General features: G+C 37.2%; 1 protein-coding gene across 2 annotated transcripts in view; it reads left to right on the forward strand.

Annotated features, from left to right (window-relative positions):
* Positions 1-22,087, forward strand: part of NEK7 (NIMA related kinase 7) — a 193,828-nt gene extending 171,741 nt beyond the window's left edge. The window contains exon 9 of one of the 2 annotated variants that reach the window (XM_049857711.1): positions 18,571-22,087. In XM_049857711.1, coding sequence (XP_049713668.1) covers positions 18,571-18,681 — 111 coding nt within the window. In that variant the 3' untranslated portion in view covers positions 18,682-22,087. The remainder of the gene's footprint in view (positions 1-18,570) is intronic. The other variant, XM_049857710.1, reaches the window with a different exon arrangement.
* Positions 22,088-22,327: the final 240 nt, after the last annotated feature.

Raw genomic sequence — 22,327 nt, forward strand, 5'->3', positions numbered from 1 at the left:
ATAGGAATCCTAACAAACCCTACAAGATTTCTAAGTAGACATAGTTATTTCATCAAGAAAAACTCAGTTTAGGATTTAGGATGTTTCTTGTGTTCTTAAATATAGATACAGTTAAGCATTAAGAACTAAAAATGAAAAATAGTATTCTTTGAGAAAATAAGCCTGTCTGTCACATTTTTCTTTTTGAGTTGTGCTATTATTATTGTGTGCAGGTGATTAGGTTTCTAGATAAGTGATTATGGTTCTAGATTGAAATACCGTTGCACACACGGATGACATTTAAAAAAAAAAAAGGCAAAAACCAAACCCGTTGCCATCAAGTCGATTCCAGTTCATAGCAAGCCTATAGGACAGGGTAGAACTGCCTCATGGAGTTTCCAAGGAATGGCTGGTGGATTTGAACTGCTGATCTGTCGTTGGTTATCAGCCAAACTCTTAACCACTGCGCCACCAGGGCTCCACAGATGATATTAGGAAATGTATATTTTGTGACCTACTAAAATATTTTTGTTTGTGACAGTAATGGGGGGTATTCAGTATTTTTCCTTTTCTAATAATGATCTCGGAAAACCTGGTGGTGTAGTGGTTAAGAGCTATGTCTGCTAACCAAAAGGTTAGTAGTTTGAATCCACCAGGCGCTCCTTGGAAACTCTATGGGGCAGTTCTACTCTGTCCTATAGGGTTGCTATGAGTTGGAATTGACTCGACGGCAATGGGTTTGGTTTTGGCTTTTAATATTGATCTCCTCCATGGATCAGTGGAGAATTACTATGCTTTAAAAAAAAATAATAAAATTTTTTTATTTTTAAGCATAGTTTAATTACTGTACTTAAAATTTGGATCAAAAAGAGGTATTTTCCCTTAGATATCTCTTAAACTGTGTTTGATATTGTTGGTGATTGTGAAATTTAACAACAGTGAAGCAAACATTATTGAACATTTACTATATAAAGGAATTATGTTTCAAAAGGTACCTGGTACTCTGGCCCTGGTTTATCTCCCAAGACTAACCGATCACATTCCACTCTCTTCTTTCCCTGTCTCCACCAATGCGTGTTCTACTAGAAGTTCCCACAACTTTCATGTCTTTGTAGATTCCATTTCCTCCTCATTCTCTTCCTTTAAAACAGCTTGGACATCATCTCCTGCTTAAAGTTTTCTCTGAATCCCCTTTCTTCTTTCCAGATGCCTCTCCCTTGGCAGTCTCATTGTGTTGTAATTACTTCTTTACTCCTATGGCTCCCTCTCCAGACTGTCAAGCTTCTACTCCTAAAGATCAGTAACTCTGCTTTTTACCTGTGTGTCTTCAGGGCCTGGCACATTAAAAAGCGTTTGGTAGTTGTTTGATTGATGGGTGATTGATTAACTGAGGAGAGTGAGGGAGTGAAGAATGAGATTAAAGGAATAAATGAAATAAAGAACGGGAGAGCTGATAAGTGACAATTGAATGCATAAGAGAAACTCTTCCAAAGAACTCAAAAGGCAGAAAATTACTCAAAAGGCAGGACAGAAGATGTGATGGCTTTCTTTTATTGATATTACCTCCTATATGATTTTTTGTCCTTCTTTATAAGCAAGCAACTTCATTTCTGAAATGTCTGAAGTAGATTTTTCCCCTCTTGGTTTCAGTATTTACTTTCTTTAGAGGTACTGATCATCACAATTATACATTTTCACTAAATTATCTCATGAGACTCTAAGTTAAAAAAAAAAGGTGACTAGTTATATCAATAATTCTCTAGAAAATTATAAAATGTGACTCTACTGAGTTAGTTCTTTTAAACGAATATATTTTATTAAAACCTGAGCATTAACATAATCCAGAATATAGACTTTATCTCTTTAGATATTTTTTATTCTTAAAAATTACTGGTTTAAATAGAGAAGATGCACGAAAAGTTGAATAGAATTGTGCCTCAGTGGTTGCTTTTAACAAATTTCTTTTAGGTTTGAGCAAATAGGTTTGGGAGAAAGTTCTGAAAAGTTGAGTTCAGGGTTTACAGATAAAAGTGAAGGAAATGGAAGTAAGAATGGAGAATAAAGATGATCTTGATTTCAGAAGATAAAGTAAGGAGAAATTAAATTGAAGACTTAAAAACAACACTTTGACACAATAGCAGACAGATGGAAACAATCTAAGTGTCCATTGACGGATGAATGGATAAACAAATTGTGGTACATAAATACTAAATGGAATGCTACGCAACAATAAAGAATAACTATGAGCCTTAAACATGGATGAATCTGGGGGACATTTTGCTGAGTGAGATAAGTCAAACAGAAAAGGAAAATATTGCATGATACCACTATTATAAAAAGTCAAGGACAGGTATACACACAGAAAGCAGTGATCTTTGATGATTACAAGGAATAGGAGGGAGAATCACTTACTAGATTGTAGACACATGTTAATTCTGGTGATGGGAAAGGTAATACACAATATGGAAGAAGTCAGCACAACCTAACCAAGGTAAATGAAGACAGTAAGCGGTACACAAGGACAATTACGGTAAATGCTGTAACGTATACAACGCTGCAACAACAGTAATAACAAGCAAAAAATATGCGAGTGGTTACATAGGTAGATATGTATGCCTATAAGTGTGTGGGAAGGCATGTAAGAGTACATGCACGTGCATATATAGGTGTATTTGTGGGCATATGTGTATATATGTTTGTACATCCTATATATATATATATATTCATATATACAATAAAGCACATAGAGGACATAGGCATACCCAAACACCTCATGGGATTGATTTACTGGATTTTAAGGCTCAGGGCCATAGTCTCGTGGGACAACTAGGTCAATTGACGTACCTTCAGTCATAAAGATAATGTTCTACATCCTATTTGGTGAGTAGCATCTGGGGTCTTAAGAGCTTGCAAGTGGCCATCTAAGATACAACCAACTATTGGTCTTTTCCGGTCTGGAGCAAAGGAGAATGAAGGAAACCGAAAACTCAGGAAGAAATTAATCCATAGTACTAATGGCCCAAGGGAACCACAGCCTCTTGTAGCCTGAGATCAGAAGAACTAGATGGTGCCCATCTAACACCACTGACTATTATAACCTGGAACACAATACAAGGTCCTGGTTAGAGTGGGAAAGAAATGTAGAACAGAACTCAAAATTCATAAAAAAGACCAGACTTACTGGACTGATAAAGACTAGAGGAGCCACAAGGCTATTGCCCTAAAATACCCTTTTAACCTGGAACTGAAGCCACTCCAGAGAACACCTTTCAGCCAAAGAGTAGATTGGCCTAAAAAATAAACAGTGACACCCATGAGGAATGTGCTCCTTTAAACAATCAACTGTATGAGACCAGCTGGTCAATATTTACACAAAAGCAAAGATGAGAAAGTAGGGAAGGGTGGGGAAATCGGATGAATGGAAACAGGGTAGGCAAGGTGGGAATGATGAAAGTACTAACACATTGCAGGAATTGTAACCAGTGTCTCCCAACAATTTGTGTATGAATTGTTGAATAGGAATCTAATTTGCTGTGTAAACTTTAACCTAAAACACAATAAAGTGTTAAAAAACAAAGCAAAACAATGAGTGAAAAAAGAAACGTAAGCATTTAAAAACATTAAGGGGTGGTTCAAACCTTTTTGATGAAGTGGGCTGTATTAGTGCAGCAGTATTTGTTGATCTGAACTGATTGCTATGGCACATGTTTAGTAGTAGTTTAAATTTATTGTAAATAGGAAAGATTTTTGTAGGACACAGTATTTGTAATTATCTTCTAATTACATTTTTGAAAATTTACTAGTTTAATAAGTCATTACTCCTTTTTATATATGAAGAAACCAAAATATAATTTTGGAGTTAGAATTGTTAACCCAGTGATCTTTTTTCACATTATTTAATGTCTTCTGCTCTACATTAAATATGTCTATTTTGTGGCTTTATATCTTCAGCTCACCTATCAAAAAGTATTTATTTTTATTAGAAATCAATTAATGAGATAACTTATCAAGTATAAAATCATCCTTTAAAATATCAACACAGTCACATCCAGTCAAAGACATAAAGGAAAATGAATGAAATCTCATAAACTTTCACCTCACGTGATCCTGTAGGACAGAGTAGAACTGCTCCATAGGGTTTCCAAGGAGCAGCTAGTGGATTTGAACCCCCGACGCCTTGTTTAGCAGCCAAGCTCTTAACCACTGTGCCACCAAAGCTCTTCATAAATGGTAATAACCCTTTTTTCCATTAACCTTCCTTCCATTATTTTTGTCTTCCTTTCTTAGTTGTATAATGCCCCCACTTTGTTGTTGTTGTTTAAGTTCGAGAAATGGAAGGCAGGGAAGGAGATTTTTTTCCTTCCTTCTGGCTTTTCCAAGAATTATTCAGGGGTGCAGCCCGACAAAGTCTTCCCGGGAGCTTCATCCAAATGCGTGCACACTTCCAGCATCATTTTCATTGTTCTTGAGACAAGAAAAGTCTTGAATTTTCTAGAATACTTAAAATCTAACATAAAGGTTAAAAAGAACAGTACATTTTCAGTGTTTAATTGTATATGAATAGCAAAATAATACATTTTTAATTGAACTGAACTGATTTCACATATTTATAGGCTATTAAAAAAAAAAAAAAAAAATGGAAACCCTGGTAGCATAGCTGCTAACCAAGAGGTCGGCAGTTTGAATCTACCAGGTGCTCCTTGGAAACCGTATGGGGCAGTTCTACTCTGTCCTATAGGGTCACTATGAGTCAGAATTGACTCGACGGCAGTGGGTTTGGTTTTTATAGTGTATAATATATCTGCGTGGCTTTGAATAAAATTGGGATAATGCATTTTTTTCAACTTTTTAGAATCACCATTTTCTTTAATCCATATAACAGCTTTCCTATTAAAGGAAGAAGGACCATGCATTATTTCCCCTCTTGCATTTGAGCAAATAAAGACCAGATAGTGTTAAGCAAATATAAGACTGCAGGGTGCCTCTGGCTCACCAGCATCCTACATCACAGCTGCAGCATGATACAACCTGTAGTAAACGCTTAGGTGTCTTTTGAGTGAGCATTTCATGATTTCTATCCTTAGACTTATCAATTCATCATTTTTTCTTGTCTCTTCTTACCCTTAGCCCACCATGTTTTTCTGAAATCGCTTTCCCCAAAGGGCAGAGGCAAGATCAGGCAATTGCTCAGAGCACTCTGCTGGCTTGTGATAACTCAGGGGCCATGTGACATTGAAAGGAAAGAATGAGGAAACAGTTTGCTAAAGGGTAGAAATTACTTTTACATATAGAGTCTGTCAAAACTACTACACATGTTTCAGAGAAGATACCAGATACGCTGACTTAAAATATACTAAACAAGAAATGTTATAGTTTATCATAATTTCGTTAGTACTTTATTTTCCAAAGGGTCACCATTAAGGAAAGGGAAATACTAAATGAAAACTTAAAAAATACAGCTGATTTTTTTAACCAAACACTTGTTAATAATTTTTGCTTATTTTTAAATTCAGAATATGTGGAAAGAAGATTTTTAAGAAAGTTGACGCCGTAACAAAAAACATGACCTTCATTTTGGGATCATAAAAGGGCTTTTTTTATCTAAACAAGAGAAAAACAAGATGAAAGTGCCAGGTGGAGGTTTTTTTTGCATGTTTTTGAAGTTTAAACAACTTTTTTATTTGTTCGAACAGTGTCTATTTTATAGCTAGATTAGCAAATTTAATCAAAGTATATAAATTCTGTGAAGTTGTAACTGGAAATTAACCAACATTATTAAAATTGGTGCTGGAAGAGTCTTGCTAATACATTGTCCCAAGAATATTTAAGTGAGAGGCACTACATCATATGATATAAATAATGATTGGAGATAAATCTATTTGTATACATATTTCTTCAGTCGCTATAACTATGTAGTCAAATGCTGAGAAAGAACATTTTAATGTAAAATATAGAAAGATATGTGTAATACTATTAAATATAATATGTAAGTATACCATTATTCATATCAACTTTGCATCATGTATAATTACAGACTGTTAATAACATATGGCGTTCCTTCTTCAAAGTGGTTTTAGGAAGGGTGATATCCTCACCATTTATAGCATCTATTGACCACTTTACTAAATGTTGCCTTATGAGATTATATCTCTAAGTTTTGAACTTTCTGTTTTTGTTTTAAAAATATATTTAAGCAGCCCTTTGTTCACCTGCGCTTCTGAAGTGGCATTGAGGACTTGTTCCTAGAAGACATGAATCCGAAACAGTGCCCTGTATTTCAGATAGCCTGTGGGAACCTGTAAAACCATATTAACTTTTTTGTAAGTCTTCCATAGCTTTCAAAAGACACTGAATGGTCTTCAGTTGTGAAATATAGATGGTACATGTGTAAGATTACTTTTTTTCCCCTTCTTCTCTGTCCCCAAGTCAATCACTAGTGACACTTTGGTGTACAAGTTGGATACGCCTAATCATTTTGTATAAATATCTAAAGCTCCGAAATATAGTGTAGTTTAATGTATTAGACCCACTTTGGGGTACTAAAATGTGTCCTTGGGTAGATGGAAATTGGGTATATCTGGGAGGCTGATGTAACATAATTGGTCTCAGAGGGATTAAGATGGAGGCGAAAAAGAAACAGTACCAATAGCACCAGTCTTTATTATTCTGTGGAGAATTGTGTTAGTGACCTAAAGCTATAAATGCACAAAGAGCTCTATCGTTATTACCTGTACGTGACTGAACTTGATACGTAATTGGGTTATCGCCCTGACAACAATGACTGTTAATACTCCCTTTTAATATTTCTGGTATCAACCTACTTGCTGTGGTATCTTTTTCTAAATATATAGATCAAAATATGTTAGTATTTTCTCCATGGTATTGAAAACAAACATTCATTAATTTCTGTATGATTTTAGGATTCCATAATCCTTTAGAAATATGTTATAGAGAATCCATTTCATTTTTACTCTATATGCTTTTTCCCATTTAAGTGTTTCTGTGTTGCTTTCTAAATTTCTCTTAAATGTCTAAATTAAGGTTTTTTTTTTTTTCTTTGATTTGTGGAAAGGTTTTTACATATTGAGACCTTTATTTTTACCTTTTTTTTTTTTTTACCATGTTGTATAAAACTATTTGCTAAAAGCAGTAACTGACTGCCATCGAGTCAATTCCGACTTACAGAGACCCCAATGGGGTTTCTAAGCCTGTAAATCTCTACAGAAGCAGACTGTGACATTTTCTCCTGCAGAGCCACTGTGGTTTTGAACCACTGACCTTTTGGTTAGCAGTCGATTGCTGTAACCACTGTGCTGCTAACCAAACCAAAACCCAACCCACTGCCATCGAGTTGATTCTGACTCATAGAGACCCCACGGGGCAGAGTAGAGCTGCTCCATAGAGTTTCCAGGGAGCGCCTGGTGGGTTTGCACTGTCGACCTCTTTGTTAGCTGTCGCACTTAACCACTACGCCACCAGGGTTTCCTACAGTGCTAGTTGGGCCCCTTAAAAGCAATAAAGTGCACATTTTTTACAAATGTATGAAGTAATGCAAACTGAGTATTTTTTTGAGATGACGTAAACCATGAAATGCTTTTATATTTTTATTTTTTTTAATACAATGTCCATTGATTTTGTATAGAATTGGCTCTGTAATTTAAATAAAAAAAAGGGAAAGCTAATTACCTTAATTTGAATATAAATTTTTTTTAAATGAGTGCCTAATGATATTACTAGAAATTGAGGTCTGACCTACAGGAATATACATATATAATATTCTTAATGTTATTATAAATAGGAACATATTTTTTCATTGAGCATGGTTAATAACCTGGTACTTAGAAGCATCACAAAGTCTTAGATGAATACTGAAGAGTTTTAAAGAAATTTCCTTTTTCCAGAGGTCTACAGGAACTTTTTGAAAAATACAGGACTACCACTGAGGAAGATTTCAAAGATAATTATTTCATTTTGATTATTTAGTATCTGGCTGGTTAAAAACCTTGGAGGCTTTTTTTTTTTTTTTTCCTTTTGATTCATCGAGTCATTACATAATTTTGTAATCTGTTATTAAAGAAATTGTCTCATGTTAAGACTCAAGTGTATCTTATTTGTTTGGAGGGAGCTACTGTTACTTTAATGAATGAGTCCGATAGAAATAGCATTAAATTGTTACTGTAGTCAGTAATTTTAAAATTTTTGTCATTACTTCAGTGTGTCTCTCATGGAACCAACACGATGGCACATAACAACAGCAAAATCTCCTGTGGAGAAAGTAGGCCTGTATCTCATCTTGAGTTTTGCAGAGCCCTAGAGAACATGTTTTAGGTTGTTATTTGATCAGTGTGGGCCCATGAAATGCATTAATTTTTAGAAACCAGAAGAACTGGTTGTTAGAACTAACATTCTTTTAAAAATCAAACAGCCTAACAACTCTCCTTGTCTATCTGGATGGTCACCCTACTTTTGTGCGGAGGTGGCTATGAGAGAATCAGCAGAAAAAGTTAAAATTTTCCTTGGACAGTGTAACACAGCAGTCAGAAAGAAGCCTGGGCTCTGCAGCTACTCTGCTTCGGTTCACATCCGGGCTCTACCCTTACTGCCTTATGACCTTGGGAAAGTCACTTGTCTGTAAAATGTATGTGATAAGAGTGCCTGCCCCATGGAGTTGTTAAGAAGAATGAATAAATTAAATCATGTAAAAATGCATGGAATGGTGCCTGATTCATAGTAAAACCCATTGTCGTCTAGTCAGTTCCAACTCATGGCGACCCTACAGGTCAGGGACTGCCCCATAGAGTTTCCAAGGAGCGCCTGGTGGATTTGAACTGCCAACCTTTTGGTTAGCAGCTGTAGTACTTAACCACTGTGCCACCAGGGTTTCCGATTCATAGTAAGGACTCAGGAAATACTACCTTTTAGAAAAGAGTTTTCTGTCTGTTCTGGCACTGGAAATAGCCTTTACTTGAAGCCCCAGAGTTGCCTGAAAATGTTCAGAAGACTTACTTCCATTTGTCCACAGAGTCTTAGAAGAACTAACTAATGCTTCTATGGAGCATCTAAGTAACATGGCCTCCAAGTGTGTCCACCAACTGCAAAATATGCACCCCGGGGTAACCAATAAGTACTTACCTTGAATATGTACTTACTTAACACTGTAACAGTTGGAGAATATTGGGAAAAAAGCAAGCATTTTTCTCTTCCTCTAATTAATGAATTAAAAACCCTTTCTACTATCTCTAAATGCTATTCCTGGTTTATAATATGTAGGTGATTATCATCTTGTTCGTTATGACAGAGGTGCAAATAATCACCCTAAAACATGATACTGTCATCTAAAAGTGATACTGTACTGTCTTATACAGAAAAGAAAGGATGAAATGTGACCTTGTTGAAATAAATTATTACCTGGTCTGATAGGCCACTATTTCTTTCTATTCTGTAAGGATCCCTATGAATTTACATTTTTCCAACCAAATTATTAAAGGTATAAAACTTAAACCTCGGCTGTTCCTAACATAAAAGTCAGCTATTTATTATGATTTTTTTTTTTCTCCCACTAGATTGATTTTTTTTTTCTCCCACTAGATTGATTTTTTTTTTTTTCTCCCACTAGACTGATAGGTCTATTTAGATGTATTTTTAGAACAACTAATATATATATATATATATATATATAAAGGAAAAATACACTAAAGAATTCAGGCCTGTATAAATTCCTTTCGTGTAATTTTCATTCCAGCCCTTTTTAAAAAGCATCTGAGATGATTTACACCAAAGGCATAACGTACAGGTTATTAAAATAGAAGTGCATATTTAAAACCAAAGATACAAGGAGGTGCATGTAAACATATCTACCCTAACGGCCAACGGAGTCGCTGTGGTTGAACTTCTCATTTGGTTCTTGCTTCCTTTCTGTTTTAGCACAAAAGGAACAAAGGGAAACGTAGTAAGCAAATGCTTCCTGTCTTTAAGGAGGAAACATACCTGTTCTTCAGGGAATAAAAGGTCCCCCACCCACTAAATTCAGAAAGAAATATCTCACATGAGAATCTGTGAGTAAGGTACCAGGCAGTATCTTCAACAGCAATTTTATAGCAAATATCTAAATGTTGTTGGATAAAAGCCAAAAGCAAACATTAAGACACCTTTTGGAAAGGCGATTTAGGAGTGGGATAAACTAATGTGCTTCAAGGATGCTGCCTTCTGTTGATCTAACTTGATTAAAGGGTAGAATTTAAATTATCCACAAGAAGTAAAGATGAATTTCTGTCCCTCACAGGGTGTTCCCTAAATTTTGCTTCTCTTAGTAAGAGTTTGAAAGGAGCCACGTGGCAAACAGTTCAAGGTCATATACTCTTTGACAAAGACCTGAAATGATTGAATTCTGTTGTGCTGGTTTGCCTAAAAAGAGATAACAGCAGGTCAGATTGAAACTGTCAATAAAAGTTGAGGCATCTCACCACTGTTTTTACCAGATAGACCAACGCCTGAGTGGAATAAAGTACCCAGAAATGTTACTCTCTACATGTCTTATAACCACCTTATAACTGGTAATTCCTGTTAATACCTAGTAACTTATATCTCCTGATTGGAATTCAAATAATACCTTAAACCAAGTAACATCCTGTTACAGTGGTAATGATTTGAAATTCAACCATTTAGTAAGTGTTACTGAATAATTATCATGCATGCACAGCTGTATTAGGCATCATGAGGAATTCAAACCAGAAGGCCAAGTAGGTAAAAGTTAGCGAGCCCTCAAAAATGGCACAGTGGAAATCAGATGACCTGTGTTCCAATTTAGGCTCCACCATCATTTTTTAAAAATGGTTATTAGTTTCTTCATCTGTAAAATGAGATTGTTATGGGAGATCATAATGCTTTAAACATAAATACAAAAAATAAAAGGATATGGAAGATTTTATTAACTGATACTTAAGCATGGAATATTTTTATAATCCAGAATGATCCCTCCCCCACGTGTCTGTCAGTTTGTCGTACTGTGGGGGCTTGTGTGTTGCTGTGATGCTGGAAGCTATGCCACTGGTATTCAGATACCAGCAGGGTCACCCATGGAAGACAGCTTTCAGCTGAGCTTGCAGACTAAGACAGACTAGGAAAAAGGACCCGGCAGTCTACTTCTGAAAAGCATTAGCCAGTGAAAACCTTATGAATAGCAGCGGAACATTGTCTGATATAGTGCTGGAAGATGAGACCCCAGGTTGGAAGGCACTCAAAAGATGACTGGGGAAGAGCTGCATCCTCAAAGTAGAGTTGACCTTAGCGACAAGGATGGAGTAAAGTGTTTGGGACCTTCATTTGCTGATGTGGCATGACTCAAAATGAGAAGAAACACCTGCAAACATCCATTAATAACTGGAACCTGGAATGTACAGAGTATGAATCTAGGAAAATTGGAAATCATCAACAATGAAATGGAATGCATAAACATCAATATCCTAGGCATTAGTGAGCTGAAATGGACTGGTATTGGCCATTTTGAATCGGACAATCATAGTCTACTATGCTGGGAATGACAACTCGAAGAGGAATGGTGTTGCATTCATCGTCAAAAAGAACATTTCGAGATCTATCCTGAAGTACAACGCTGTCAGTGACAGGATAATATCCATACACCTAGAAGGAAGACCAGTTAATACAACTATTATTCAAATTTATACACCAACCACTAGGGCCAAAGATGAAGAAATAGAAGATTTTTATCAGCTGCTGCAGTCTGAAATTGATTAAATATGCAATCAAGATGCATTGATAATTACTGGCGATTGGAATGGGAAAGTTGGAAACAAAGACGAAGGATCAATAGTTGGAAAATATGGCCTTGGTGATAGAAACAATGCCGGAGATCGAATAATAGAATTTTGCAAGCCCAATGACTTCCTCATTGCAAATACCTTCTTTCACCAACATAAACGGCGACTATACACATGGACCTCACCAGATGGAACACGCAGAAATCAAATTGACTACATCTGTGGAAAGAGACGATGGAAAAGCTCAATATCATCAGTTAGAACAAGGCCAGGGGCCAACTGTGGAACAGACCATCATTGCTCATATGCAAGTTCAAGCTAAAACCGAAGAAAATCAGAGCAAGTCCACAAGAGCCAAAATATGACCTTGAGTATATCCCACCTGAATTTAGAGACCATCTGAAGAATAGATTTGACACAATGAGCACTAGTGACCGAAGACCAGAGGAGTTGTAGAATGACATGAAGGACATCATCCATGAAGAAAGCAAGAGGTCACTGAAAAGACAGGAAAGAAAGAAAAGACCAAGATGGATGTCAGGGGAGACTCTGAAACTTGCTCTTGAGCGTCGAGCAGCTAAAGCAAAAGGAAGAATTGATGAAGTAAAAGAACTGAACAGAAGATTTCAAAGGGCCTCTTGAGAAGACAAAGTAAAGTATTATACTGACATGTGCAAAGAGCTGGAGATGGAAAACCGAAAGGGAAGAACATACTCGGTGTTTCTCAAGCTGAGAGAACTGACGAAAAAATTCAAGTCTCGAGTTGCAGTAGTGAAGGATTCCATGGGGAAAATATTAAACAACGCAGGAAGCATCAAAAGAAGATGGAAGGAATACACAGAGTCATTATACCAAAAAGAATTAGTTGATATTCAACCATTTCAAGAGGTGGCATATGATCAGGAACCGATGGTACTGAAGGAAGAAGTCCAAGCTGCTCTGAGGGCATTGGCGGAAACCAAGGCTCCAGGAACTGATGGAATATCAACTGAGATGTTTCAACAAACAGATGCAGCGCTGGAGGTGCTTACTCGTCTATGCCAAGAAATGTGGAAGACAGCTTCCTGGCCAACTGACTGGAAGAGATCCATATTTATGCCTATTCCCAAGAAAGGTGATCCAACTGAATGTGGAAATTATAGAACAATATCATTAATACCACACTCAAGCAAAATTCTGCTGAAGATCATTCAAAAACAGCTGCAGCAGTATACGACAGGGAACTGCCAGAAATTCAGGCTGGTTTCAGAAGAGGACGTGGAACCAGGGATACCATTGCTGATGTCAGATGGATCCTGGCTGAAAGCGGAGAATACCAGAAGGATGTTTACCTGTGTTTTATTGACTGTGCAAAGGCATTCGACTGTGTGGATCATAACAAACTATGGATAACACTGTGAAGGATGGGAATTCCAGAACACTTAACTGTGCTTATGAGGAACCTTTACATAGATCAAGAGGCAGTTGTTCGGACAGAACAAGGGGATACTGATTGGTTTAAAGTCAGGAAAGGTGTGCGTCAGGGTTGTATTCTTTCACCATACCTATTTAATCTGTATTCTGAGCAAATAATCCGAGAAGCTGGACTATATGAAGAAGAATAGGGTATCAGGATTGGAGGAAGACTCATTAACAACCTGTGTTATGCAGTTGACACAACCTTGCTTGCTGAAAGTGAAGAGGACTTGAAGCACTTACTAATGAAGATCAAAGACCACAGCCTTCAGTATGGATTACACCTCAACATAAAGAAAACAAAAATCCTCACAACTGGACCAATGGGCAACATCATGATAAAATGGAGAAAAGATTGAAGTTGTCAAGGATTTCATTTTACTTGGTTCCACAATCAACAGCCATGGAAGCAGCAGTCAAGAAATCAAAAGATGCATTGCAACGGGTAAATCTGCTGCAAAGGACCTCTTTAAAATGTTGAAGAGCAAAGATGTCACCCTGAAGACTAAGGTGCACCTGACCGAAGCCATGGTATTTTCAGTCACATCATATGCATGTGAAAGCTGGATAGTGAATAAGGGAGACCAAAGTAGAGTTGTCTCCTTTGAATTGTGGTGTTGGTGAAGAATATTGAATATACCATGGACTGTCAAAAGAACGAACAAATCTGTCTTAGAAGAAGTACAACCAGAATGCTCCTTAGAAGCAAGGATGGCGAGACTGCGTCTTACATACTTTGGACATGTTGTCAGGAAGGATGAGTCCCTGGAGAAGGACATCATGCTTGGCAGAGTACAGGGTCAGCGGAAAAGAGGAAGACCCCCAACGATGAGGATCGACACAGTGGCTGCAACAATGAGCTCAAGCATAACAGCGATTGTAAGAATGGTGCAGGACCAGGCAGTGTTTCATTCTGTTGTGCATAGGGTCGCTATGAGTCGGAACCGACTCGATGGCAGCTAACAACAACAACAGAATGATCCCTGCCCTTAAGCAAAACTAATTAACACATGAGTAAGAGAGCCTTTAAAAAAAAAAAAAAGAAACCCAGTGCAGTTGAGTCGATTGGGACTCATAGCGACTGTATAGGACAGAGTAGAACTGCCCCATAGAGGTTCCAAGGAGTGCCTGGCGGATTTAAGCTGCCAACCCATTGGTTAGCAGCCGTAGCACTGAACCACTACACCACCAGGGTATAAGTTCAGTACTGATAAACAGCTTTTCACTTGAGCTATGTCGTTTATCTTCATAATCTAAATATGAGTAAAACATAAAAATTATTTGGCATATATAATTCATTTAGCTGTGTGTGGATCCAGAATTGAACCCCAAGTTCAGGAATTTGTATTTCTACCCAAATCTCAGTGTTATCTCAGATGTAATACTTTTAAAACTGAAAGCTTCCGTTTTGCTTTCTTGAGGCTACTCCTCCATCTGTGTTACCCACTTCTGTTAATGGTAACATTTCCCTTTCAGATTCCCATGTGAAAACTTCTAAGGAACAGTATTTTTCACTTGGAGTCTTAGAGGAACTTGAATGCTCTGTTGGTGTTGCTCTCTTTTTGCTCCATCCTAGACTGTACCAAGAAGATATGTACTGAAGCACAGCTCTAATGATCTTGCCCTCCCTGCTTAAATACTGATTTCTTACTGCCTATCTGAAGAGATTCTAAGCTCCTGAAGACTTTCTTTTATTTGGTTTCAGCTTATCATTTCACCCCTTTGCTCCCCAATCATTCAGACGTACTTGCTGTTGCCTTCACATTTCTCGTGCTCTCTTTGGCCCAGCACCTTTGTTCATCCTGTTACCTCTGCTTGGGATACTCTCCATCCCTTTATATATTAAAATTCTGTTCGTGCTTCAGACTCAGCTCAAATGCCGCCTGCACAAAACCTTCCCTTTCACCCTAAGCCCAAAGTTACACATTCATTCTTTCAATCACTCAGCAATCCAGTGAGCACTTATCGTCCACCCATTGTTCACACTCCACCTCTTGCGGTTCAGTAGGACAACACAGACATGAAAGGAAGTGCAGTAGGCCAAGTATAAAGTAATAAGTTCAGTGTGGGAATAGGATATTCAAGAAAGGCATTGGAGAAGAGCTGTGCAGTGAGAAGAATAGGTAACAATTAGACAGGCAAGAGAGTAAGGACGGAAGGAGGCATTATAAACAGAGGAGCAGCATAAACGAAGATGTGGGGGTATAATAAAGCTAGGTAAGCACAGAACTGCAAGTGTTTCATTTAGTTAGAGTGTAGGGTGCTGCTGGAGGGTGGGAGTGGAGAGGAGGACTTGGGGCCTCATGGTAAATATGAGGCTGCAAAGGTAAGCAGGAGCCAGAGATTTAGAAACCCATGATGTCATGCTAAGGGCCTTAGACTTTAATAAAAAGTCATTGAAATACTTAAATTTGAAGTGTAGTCAACTTGGTGCTTAGGCAGTGCCAGAGAAGTTGGAAGAAAACTGGAGCCAAGGTGATCAGTTGGAAGCCTATTCCAAGAGTGTAGCAGTGGAGGTTGTATGGCAAGAGCAAATGCAAGATTTATTAGCAGTTTGGAAACAATAGGACTTGGTCAACGATTGTCAGGCACGTGGAGAGAAGTGTGGTAAAGGATGTGGTACAAAGCTCAGATTTCTGACTTGAGAGTTGGAGGTGCTGTCCAAGATTAGGAAGAACTGGTTTAGAGAGAAAAAATAGTAAAAATATGAGTTTTAAACATGTTTAAATTGAGGTATTGGTGGGCCTTCTGGGTAGACATCCTCAGAAGGCAGTTGGAGATATGTGAATGGAGCCTGCAGAGAGGTCTGGACTAAAGATACATGTTTGTGTTCTTCACAATGTTGGTGGGGCTGTTGAACCCATGGAAGTAAATGAGATTGCTTAGGATAAGAAGGTAGAGTGACAAGAAAAAGAACTAAGGAAAGGAAAGAATTTTGAGGCATACCAACACTTGAAGGGTTGGCAGAGGAAGGTGATGAACCTAAAAGGAAACTAAGGAAAAGTTGGAGAAGAACCAACAGGGTATAGTGCCATGAAAACCAAGGAGGGAGACTGCCAAGAAGGGTCGATCAGCAGTGTCAGCTACTGCAAAAAGGTCAAGTAAGAAATTGACAGAAAAGAGTTGGTTATATTTAGCAAGTAGGATGTACTGCTGATCTTTGCCAAAGTACTTTCAGTGAAGTACTCTTTGGAGGGAGACGAAAGACTGATTGCAGTGGGCTTAAGTGAGTAGATTGAGGAACTAGATATAGTAAGTATAGCTTTTTTCATCCTCAAGAAAGTTGCCTGCTGTTAGTTGCCGTTGAGTTGGCACCGACTCATACAGACTGGATGTACAACAAAACAAATTGTTACTCAGCGCTGTGCCATCTTCATAATCATTAGTATGTTTGAGTCTATTGTGGCTGTTGTGTCCGTCCGTCACATTGAGGGTTTCCCTCATTTGTGCTGACCTTCTATTTTACTAAACATAACGCCCTTTTCAGTTTGGCTCTAAAGCAAATTAGATAAGGCAGTAGTTAAGAAGAGTTCTATACATTTTTGGTTTGTTTGTTTTTAATATGGGAGAAACTTAACTATATTTAAAGGCTATAGTGAAGGAATCAGCAAATGAGGGAGAGATTGAAAATACAGAAAAGGAATAACAGATGCATCATTCACTTGTTACGCATTCATTGAGAGCCAACAATGTCCCAGACACTGGATGTAAAAAGATTCAGATTGCAGTCATAGAATTGAGAGTAGAAAAAGAAAAAATATTCTTCTGATGCTAGAAGAATGAAAATGAGAAAGCTCAGATATAGGTAAGTTTGAAAGAGTTGGGGCAGGATATTGACGAAGCATAAGGCAAATAGTCGTGATTTTTCTTCAGGAAGTAGGGTCAACGTCACGGATGGAAGTTGGGGAGGACAGTGCCCATAGAGTAGTGGAGGTTTCAACTAGCCGTTGTGGGAAATGGAGCTCCTGAGATACAACGTTTGATTTGCAGAACAGCTTTTAAGGTCCAACTGCAGTTGGTAACCATGAATCTGGTGATGCCAGACTACATGGTCTCCAGTAGTCTTTAACATCCTGGTTATAAGAGCAAAGAAAAAAACATTTTCAGGGTACTGGGTTTGGTTTTTTTTTTATAGTAAAAAAACAAGGGACAAATTATTAATGGCTGGCAAATATGTAGTCATAGCCACAGGGTTGCCCTGTGATTTCAAGGCTGGAAATGAATGACATAAATCCAGAGGAGACAGTTGACTATGAAGAAAGTTATTGGAAATAGTCTCAATCAAATCAAAGAACAAACACACTGGAGGAAAGGAGTGAGGGACCTGGAAGGACAGGAGGCTGTGCTTACATCTCTTACGTGACACTGGGCATGATAAGGAACAGACTGTGCCCTTTGGGGACAGAGTCTAAAAGTGGAATGAAGGTGAAGATTAAGGCCAATCAAGAAGCTTTGGTTCTTTTGCGGTATTGGAGGGAACATCCAAATGGATGTTGAAGTGACCCAGGATTGATGATTGCAGTACTTGAGGTGGAGAGAAGACCATCAGCTAGATGTCCTCAGTGAATGAGGTGGAACAACTCAGAGTGAAATTGAGAATGAAATCCCGTATTCTTCTCATCAGTGGTTCTAGAACCAGATAGGATAGATATTTTCTTAATTTACTGAAATGAGCTTTTCTCCTGTGGTTTAAGTAAACCATAGCTCTCCGTCTATAAAGTGAAGACGTTAATACTACCTCACACAGCTGAGGATTAGAATAACATTTATAACTTGCTTAGTTTGTGATTTATTATTCTTAGTTTAGAGAGGAGTATTTTTCTCTAATATGAGACATTTTCATGTATATATAAAATGGTTTATGATAAGTGTATATGATAGCAGTCTACCCTAATTGCCCCATGTAAATTTAGATATATGGTAATTAACGAAAATTTCAACCTACAATCAAAGCTAATGTAATAAGTTTTAGGTCAAATAAAGGTATGTATATCTGCAGTCACTTGGAGCCTTACAGTTAAAAGCCCATTGTCGTTAGTGACTCATATCTTCTGATTGAGTGTCTGTGAAAAATACTGGAGTCCATTTGAAAGCCTTTAAAAGCCTCTGACAGTGAATAAATACTTTTTGCTTGACATTAACACTTTCCAATGGCTATACTTCTTGGAAGTTTTAACCACTTGTAAAATCATTTGTAGCAGTTTTACGTATTTCTAGTCAACTGAATACTTAGGCAGAAAATATACTTCCCTAGTAAATCTATAGCTATTCAGAATTTCTTCTTACTTTTTTGTCTTGTTTTAATAACTAACTGAAATGGTTTTCTTAAGCCCGTGATGTCATTTCCCTTCCTCTGCAGCTACGACAGCTAGTTAATATGTGCATCAACCCGGATCCCGAGAAGCGACCAGACATCACCTACGTTTACGACATAGCCAAGAGAATGCATGCGTGCACTGCAAGCAGCTAAACGTGTGGAAGATCATGAAGAACATAACCAAAATAATTTAAAGTATTTTTGTGCAAGTCATACCTCCCCATTTTTGTCTGGGTGTTAAGATTAATATTTCAGAGCTAATGCGCTTTGAATCCTTAACCAGTTTTCTTATAAGCTTCATTTTGTACCAATGTAAGTCACCTTCTTGCAAACCCCAAATGACCTGAGAATAATCAGACCGCGTGTTAGGGGAGTAAATGAAAACGTGATGGTTTTTAATGGCTAACGGTTTTTAGAATTACTTGGACTTTTCTGCTGATCAAATTGTGTTCAGGCAGACTCTTGGTCCAGAGACGGAAAGTCCAGGTTGGCACGCGTCCGAATGGATTCACAACCTGAACAGAAGAATCTGACCTGTGATTTGTTTGCTTTTCTGTCATTTGTGGACATGTGAGATGAACACAAGTGTGAACTTTTGTGATTATTTTATTTTTAAACGTTTGAAGTATGTGTTTTAGTTCTTAGCATTGTAGTTTTCAAGTATAACTCTTAAGATACACGTAGATAAACTATTTGAGCTTAAAATTTAAAATTTTTAGCTTACACATTCAAAATGCAACCATTAAATGTGAAAAGGTTTGGGGTCAAAAATGTGAGTCAGACACTGAAGAATTGTTTTGTTTTAATATCTTTGATACTGTCTTTGCAGTAAATGGTATAAATGAATCCATTTAAAAAGTGGTTAAGGATTTGTTTGGCTGCTGTGGTTGTAATTTTTAAAGTTGCACATTGCCCGAGGCTTTTTGTGTGCATGTGTGTTTTTATTATTGTTTGTACATTTGAAAAATATTCTTTTGAGTTATCTCATAGTAGTATAATTGAGTTTCTTTATAAATTTAAATGCATTTAAGTTCATAATTGTATGCTGTAGTGTAAACATATGTTTTTATTCATAGATTTTATTGAAGTTCTGATTGGTTCCCTTAAGAAATTTTTTTATACTCTTCAAGTTGCTTTTCTTATTTATATCATGTGTACGTTTTACCCATTAATATTTCAGATTTTCCTGAGAACACAATACCATTTTAAAAGATATTAGGTATACCAGTACTTTTCCTGAATTGAAAAGACTTTTTAACTTTTTAAAATTTGGGCCACCCTGTCTGTGTGTGTTTTGTCTTGTCAGAGAGGAAGAAAGGGTGTCTGCTGCGCTGTACCCGTGAATGTGGATACAGTTTCAATTCATTTGACAAAGTTATGATATTAGAATATGTTTTAAAAAATGAAAACTGGCCACTGCTGTAGCCAGAATTTTTATGGGATTAACATTTCTGTTGAGAAGCTGTTACACTAAGTACTGTATTTCTGCATGAAGATAACAAAGGTGGTTACGCCTTATTTAGTTTAAGGAAATGGACAGAGTTTCATAAACGCTGTCGTGGAGATGTGCTATCCCTGAACGTCTTCATGTGAGTGGTGACCAGTTCCTCACAGGATCGTCAAGCCAAAGGCCCGAGTGGCAGCCACCGTTAAAGGACGCCGTGCCACCGTACAGCCTTGGCATTGATTATCCCAGCACCGTGGAAACCTCGTCTTCAGAGAATGCCCACCCTTAGCTGAGATCACTGCTGATTTTGCTTTTTAGAAAAGTATTTTTCTTACAGTCATCTGAATACCTTCAAGTCAGCTGTAAACTTGAAAAATGTATAAATGACAAAAAAAAAGTGTAAACTCATCTTTTTTTTTTCTAACTTTAATCAGTTATGGATGATTTCTGAAGGGTAATTTTATCTTAGGATAGGCAAACCCGGTTGGTCCTGTATTTGATGGCTGAGCGCATAGTTTTCCCAGACTCTGATGACTCACGATCTGTACATTGAACATCCACATACTTATCTCCAGAAGTAGGAGTAGAATTGTTTTTGTTGACCATTGGTGTCAAGTTCATTTGGATTAGGATGAAGTGTCCTCTAGTTTAACGAGATACTCTCCTTTTTCTTGCAGTCTTTAGGAATACATGGATCAAAAATTCATTAGTTTAACCACTCACAGTGACTTCTAAGCTTTTTAGTGAATCTGTCTGCTAGAAGGAAATAGCTGGGAAGAATTTAATGATCGAGGAAACCCCTTACTGTCTACATGTGGGAATATTTTGTTTTGGACTTTTTAACATAAGTGTTCATGTATTTTTTTTCCGAAGAAACCACTGTGTAAGAACCAAGTTTTAATTTTGAGTGGGATCATTTCAGAGAATTATGAAGATGATGAGAAGCTGTAATTTTTTAATCACTGATAAAATAATCTATGTTTCTGTTTATAAATAAACGTTGTCTTAATTAAGTTAGACATTTGAATTGATTTTACAATCAGTGAAATGAAAGGTACATCTGATTCTAAACCTTATCTTGACTTTGGTACCAGTTACCCATAGAAAACTGTGGGATGACTTTGTTCTGTGTGCGGAGGTTTAGGAATGGTGGATGAAGTGTGTCCCTATATAAATAAAGTGCTCAACAGTGTGCAATGATTGTAAATTTAGTAAGCTATTACAGCCATTTCATGAATACTTTACCACTCTGCTAGTATCTATTACAAAACACCTTTCTTGTATCCATATACGCCAGGTGTTGCTGTTAACATTTACCATATTTATTTTAACCAAAATGTTATTCACATTAAACGTTTATTCTTTAAAATGAATGTATTATGTTTATAACCCACAAATGCATAACTACCCTATGCCTCATATTTCAGTAGTACTGTAATGTGGACTTCTTTGTGAAATACTTTTATTTTGTTATGCTTTAAATACACATACTAAGAAGATTCTGTTACTAGCCTTGAAAATTGTACAATATCCTAATATAAATAAAAACAAAAATAAAAAAATAAGTACAGTAAGATTTCTATCTGTGACTTTTTCCAAAAATCTGCCATTGTTTGTTTCACTTAACACTTAACCTATAAAAACAGTGCTTAGTCGATTCCATACCTGCCATTTTGGAGAAGCCTCCGAATTGCTATGATGTAGAACAGGTTTCAGCAGAGCTTCCAGACTAAGATGGACGACAAAGATAAGACTTGGCGATCAACTTCCGAAAATCAGCCAATGAAATCCTGTGGATGACATTGGTCAGGTCCGTAACAGATCACAGGGATGGCACAGGACAGGACAGCATTTTGTTCCATTCTGCATGGGGTTACCATGAGTTGGAGGTGACTTGAGGACAGCTAACGACCACAACAAGACTTGAAATAGTCAGATGTGATAATGGAACTCTGATAGATCCTAAGCAGATGTAGCTTATAAAATGTGCATTGAACTAAGGCACATCTCCACATGCTCCTGTCCTATCAGTACATCATTTTCTGTCTGGTAAGAAAAGTTTCCTAAAAGGTAAAAAAAAAAAGATTCGCCTTCCTACTTTGAAACTTCAGAGTCTAAAATTTAGGCAATAGAGCCAATTTCCTGTCACTTTCAAGTGCTGTTGAACAATGTTACAGATAGTTTATGTCTTAAATGTACTTTTTTAAATGTACACTGTTTTTTAAAGCAGTTTTAGATTTACAGAAAAATTTTGCAGAAAGTACAGAGAGTTCCCATATGTCCCCTCTCTCCCCTAAAACTGTTTATCCTATTATTAGTATCTTACATTCATGTGGTAACATTTGGTATAAT

This window comes from Elephas maximus, chromosome 18 (assembly GCF_024166365.1).
Source record: "Elephas maximus indicus isolate mEleMax1 chromosome 18, mEleMax1 primary haplotype, whole genome shotgun sequence".
NCBI classification, from domain to species: domain Eukaryota; kingdom Metazoa; phylum Chordata; class Mammalia; order Proboscidea; family Elephantidae; genus Elephas; species Elephas maximus.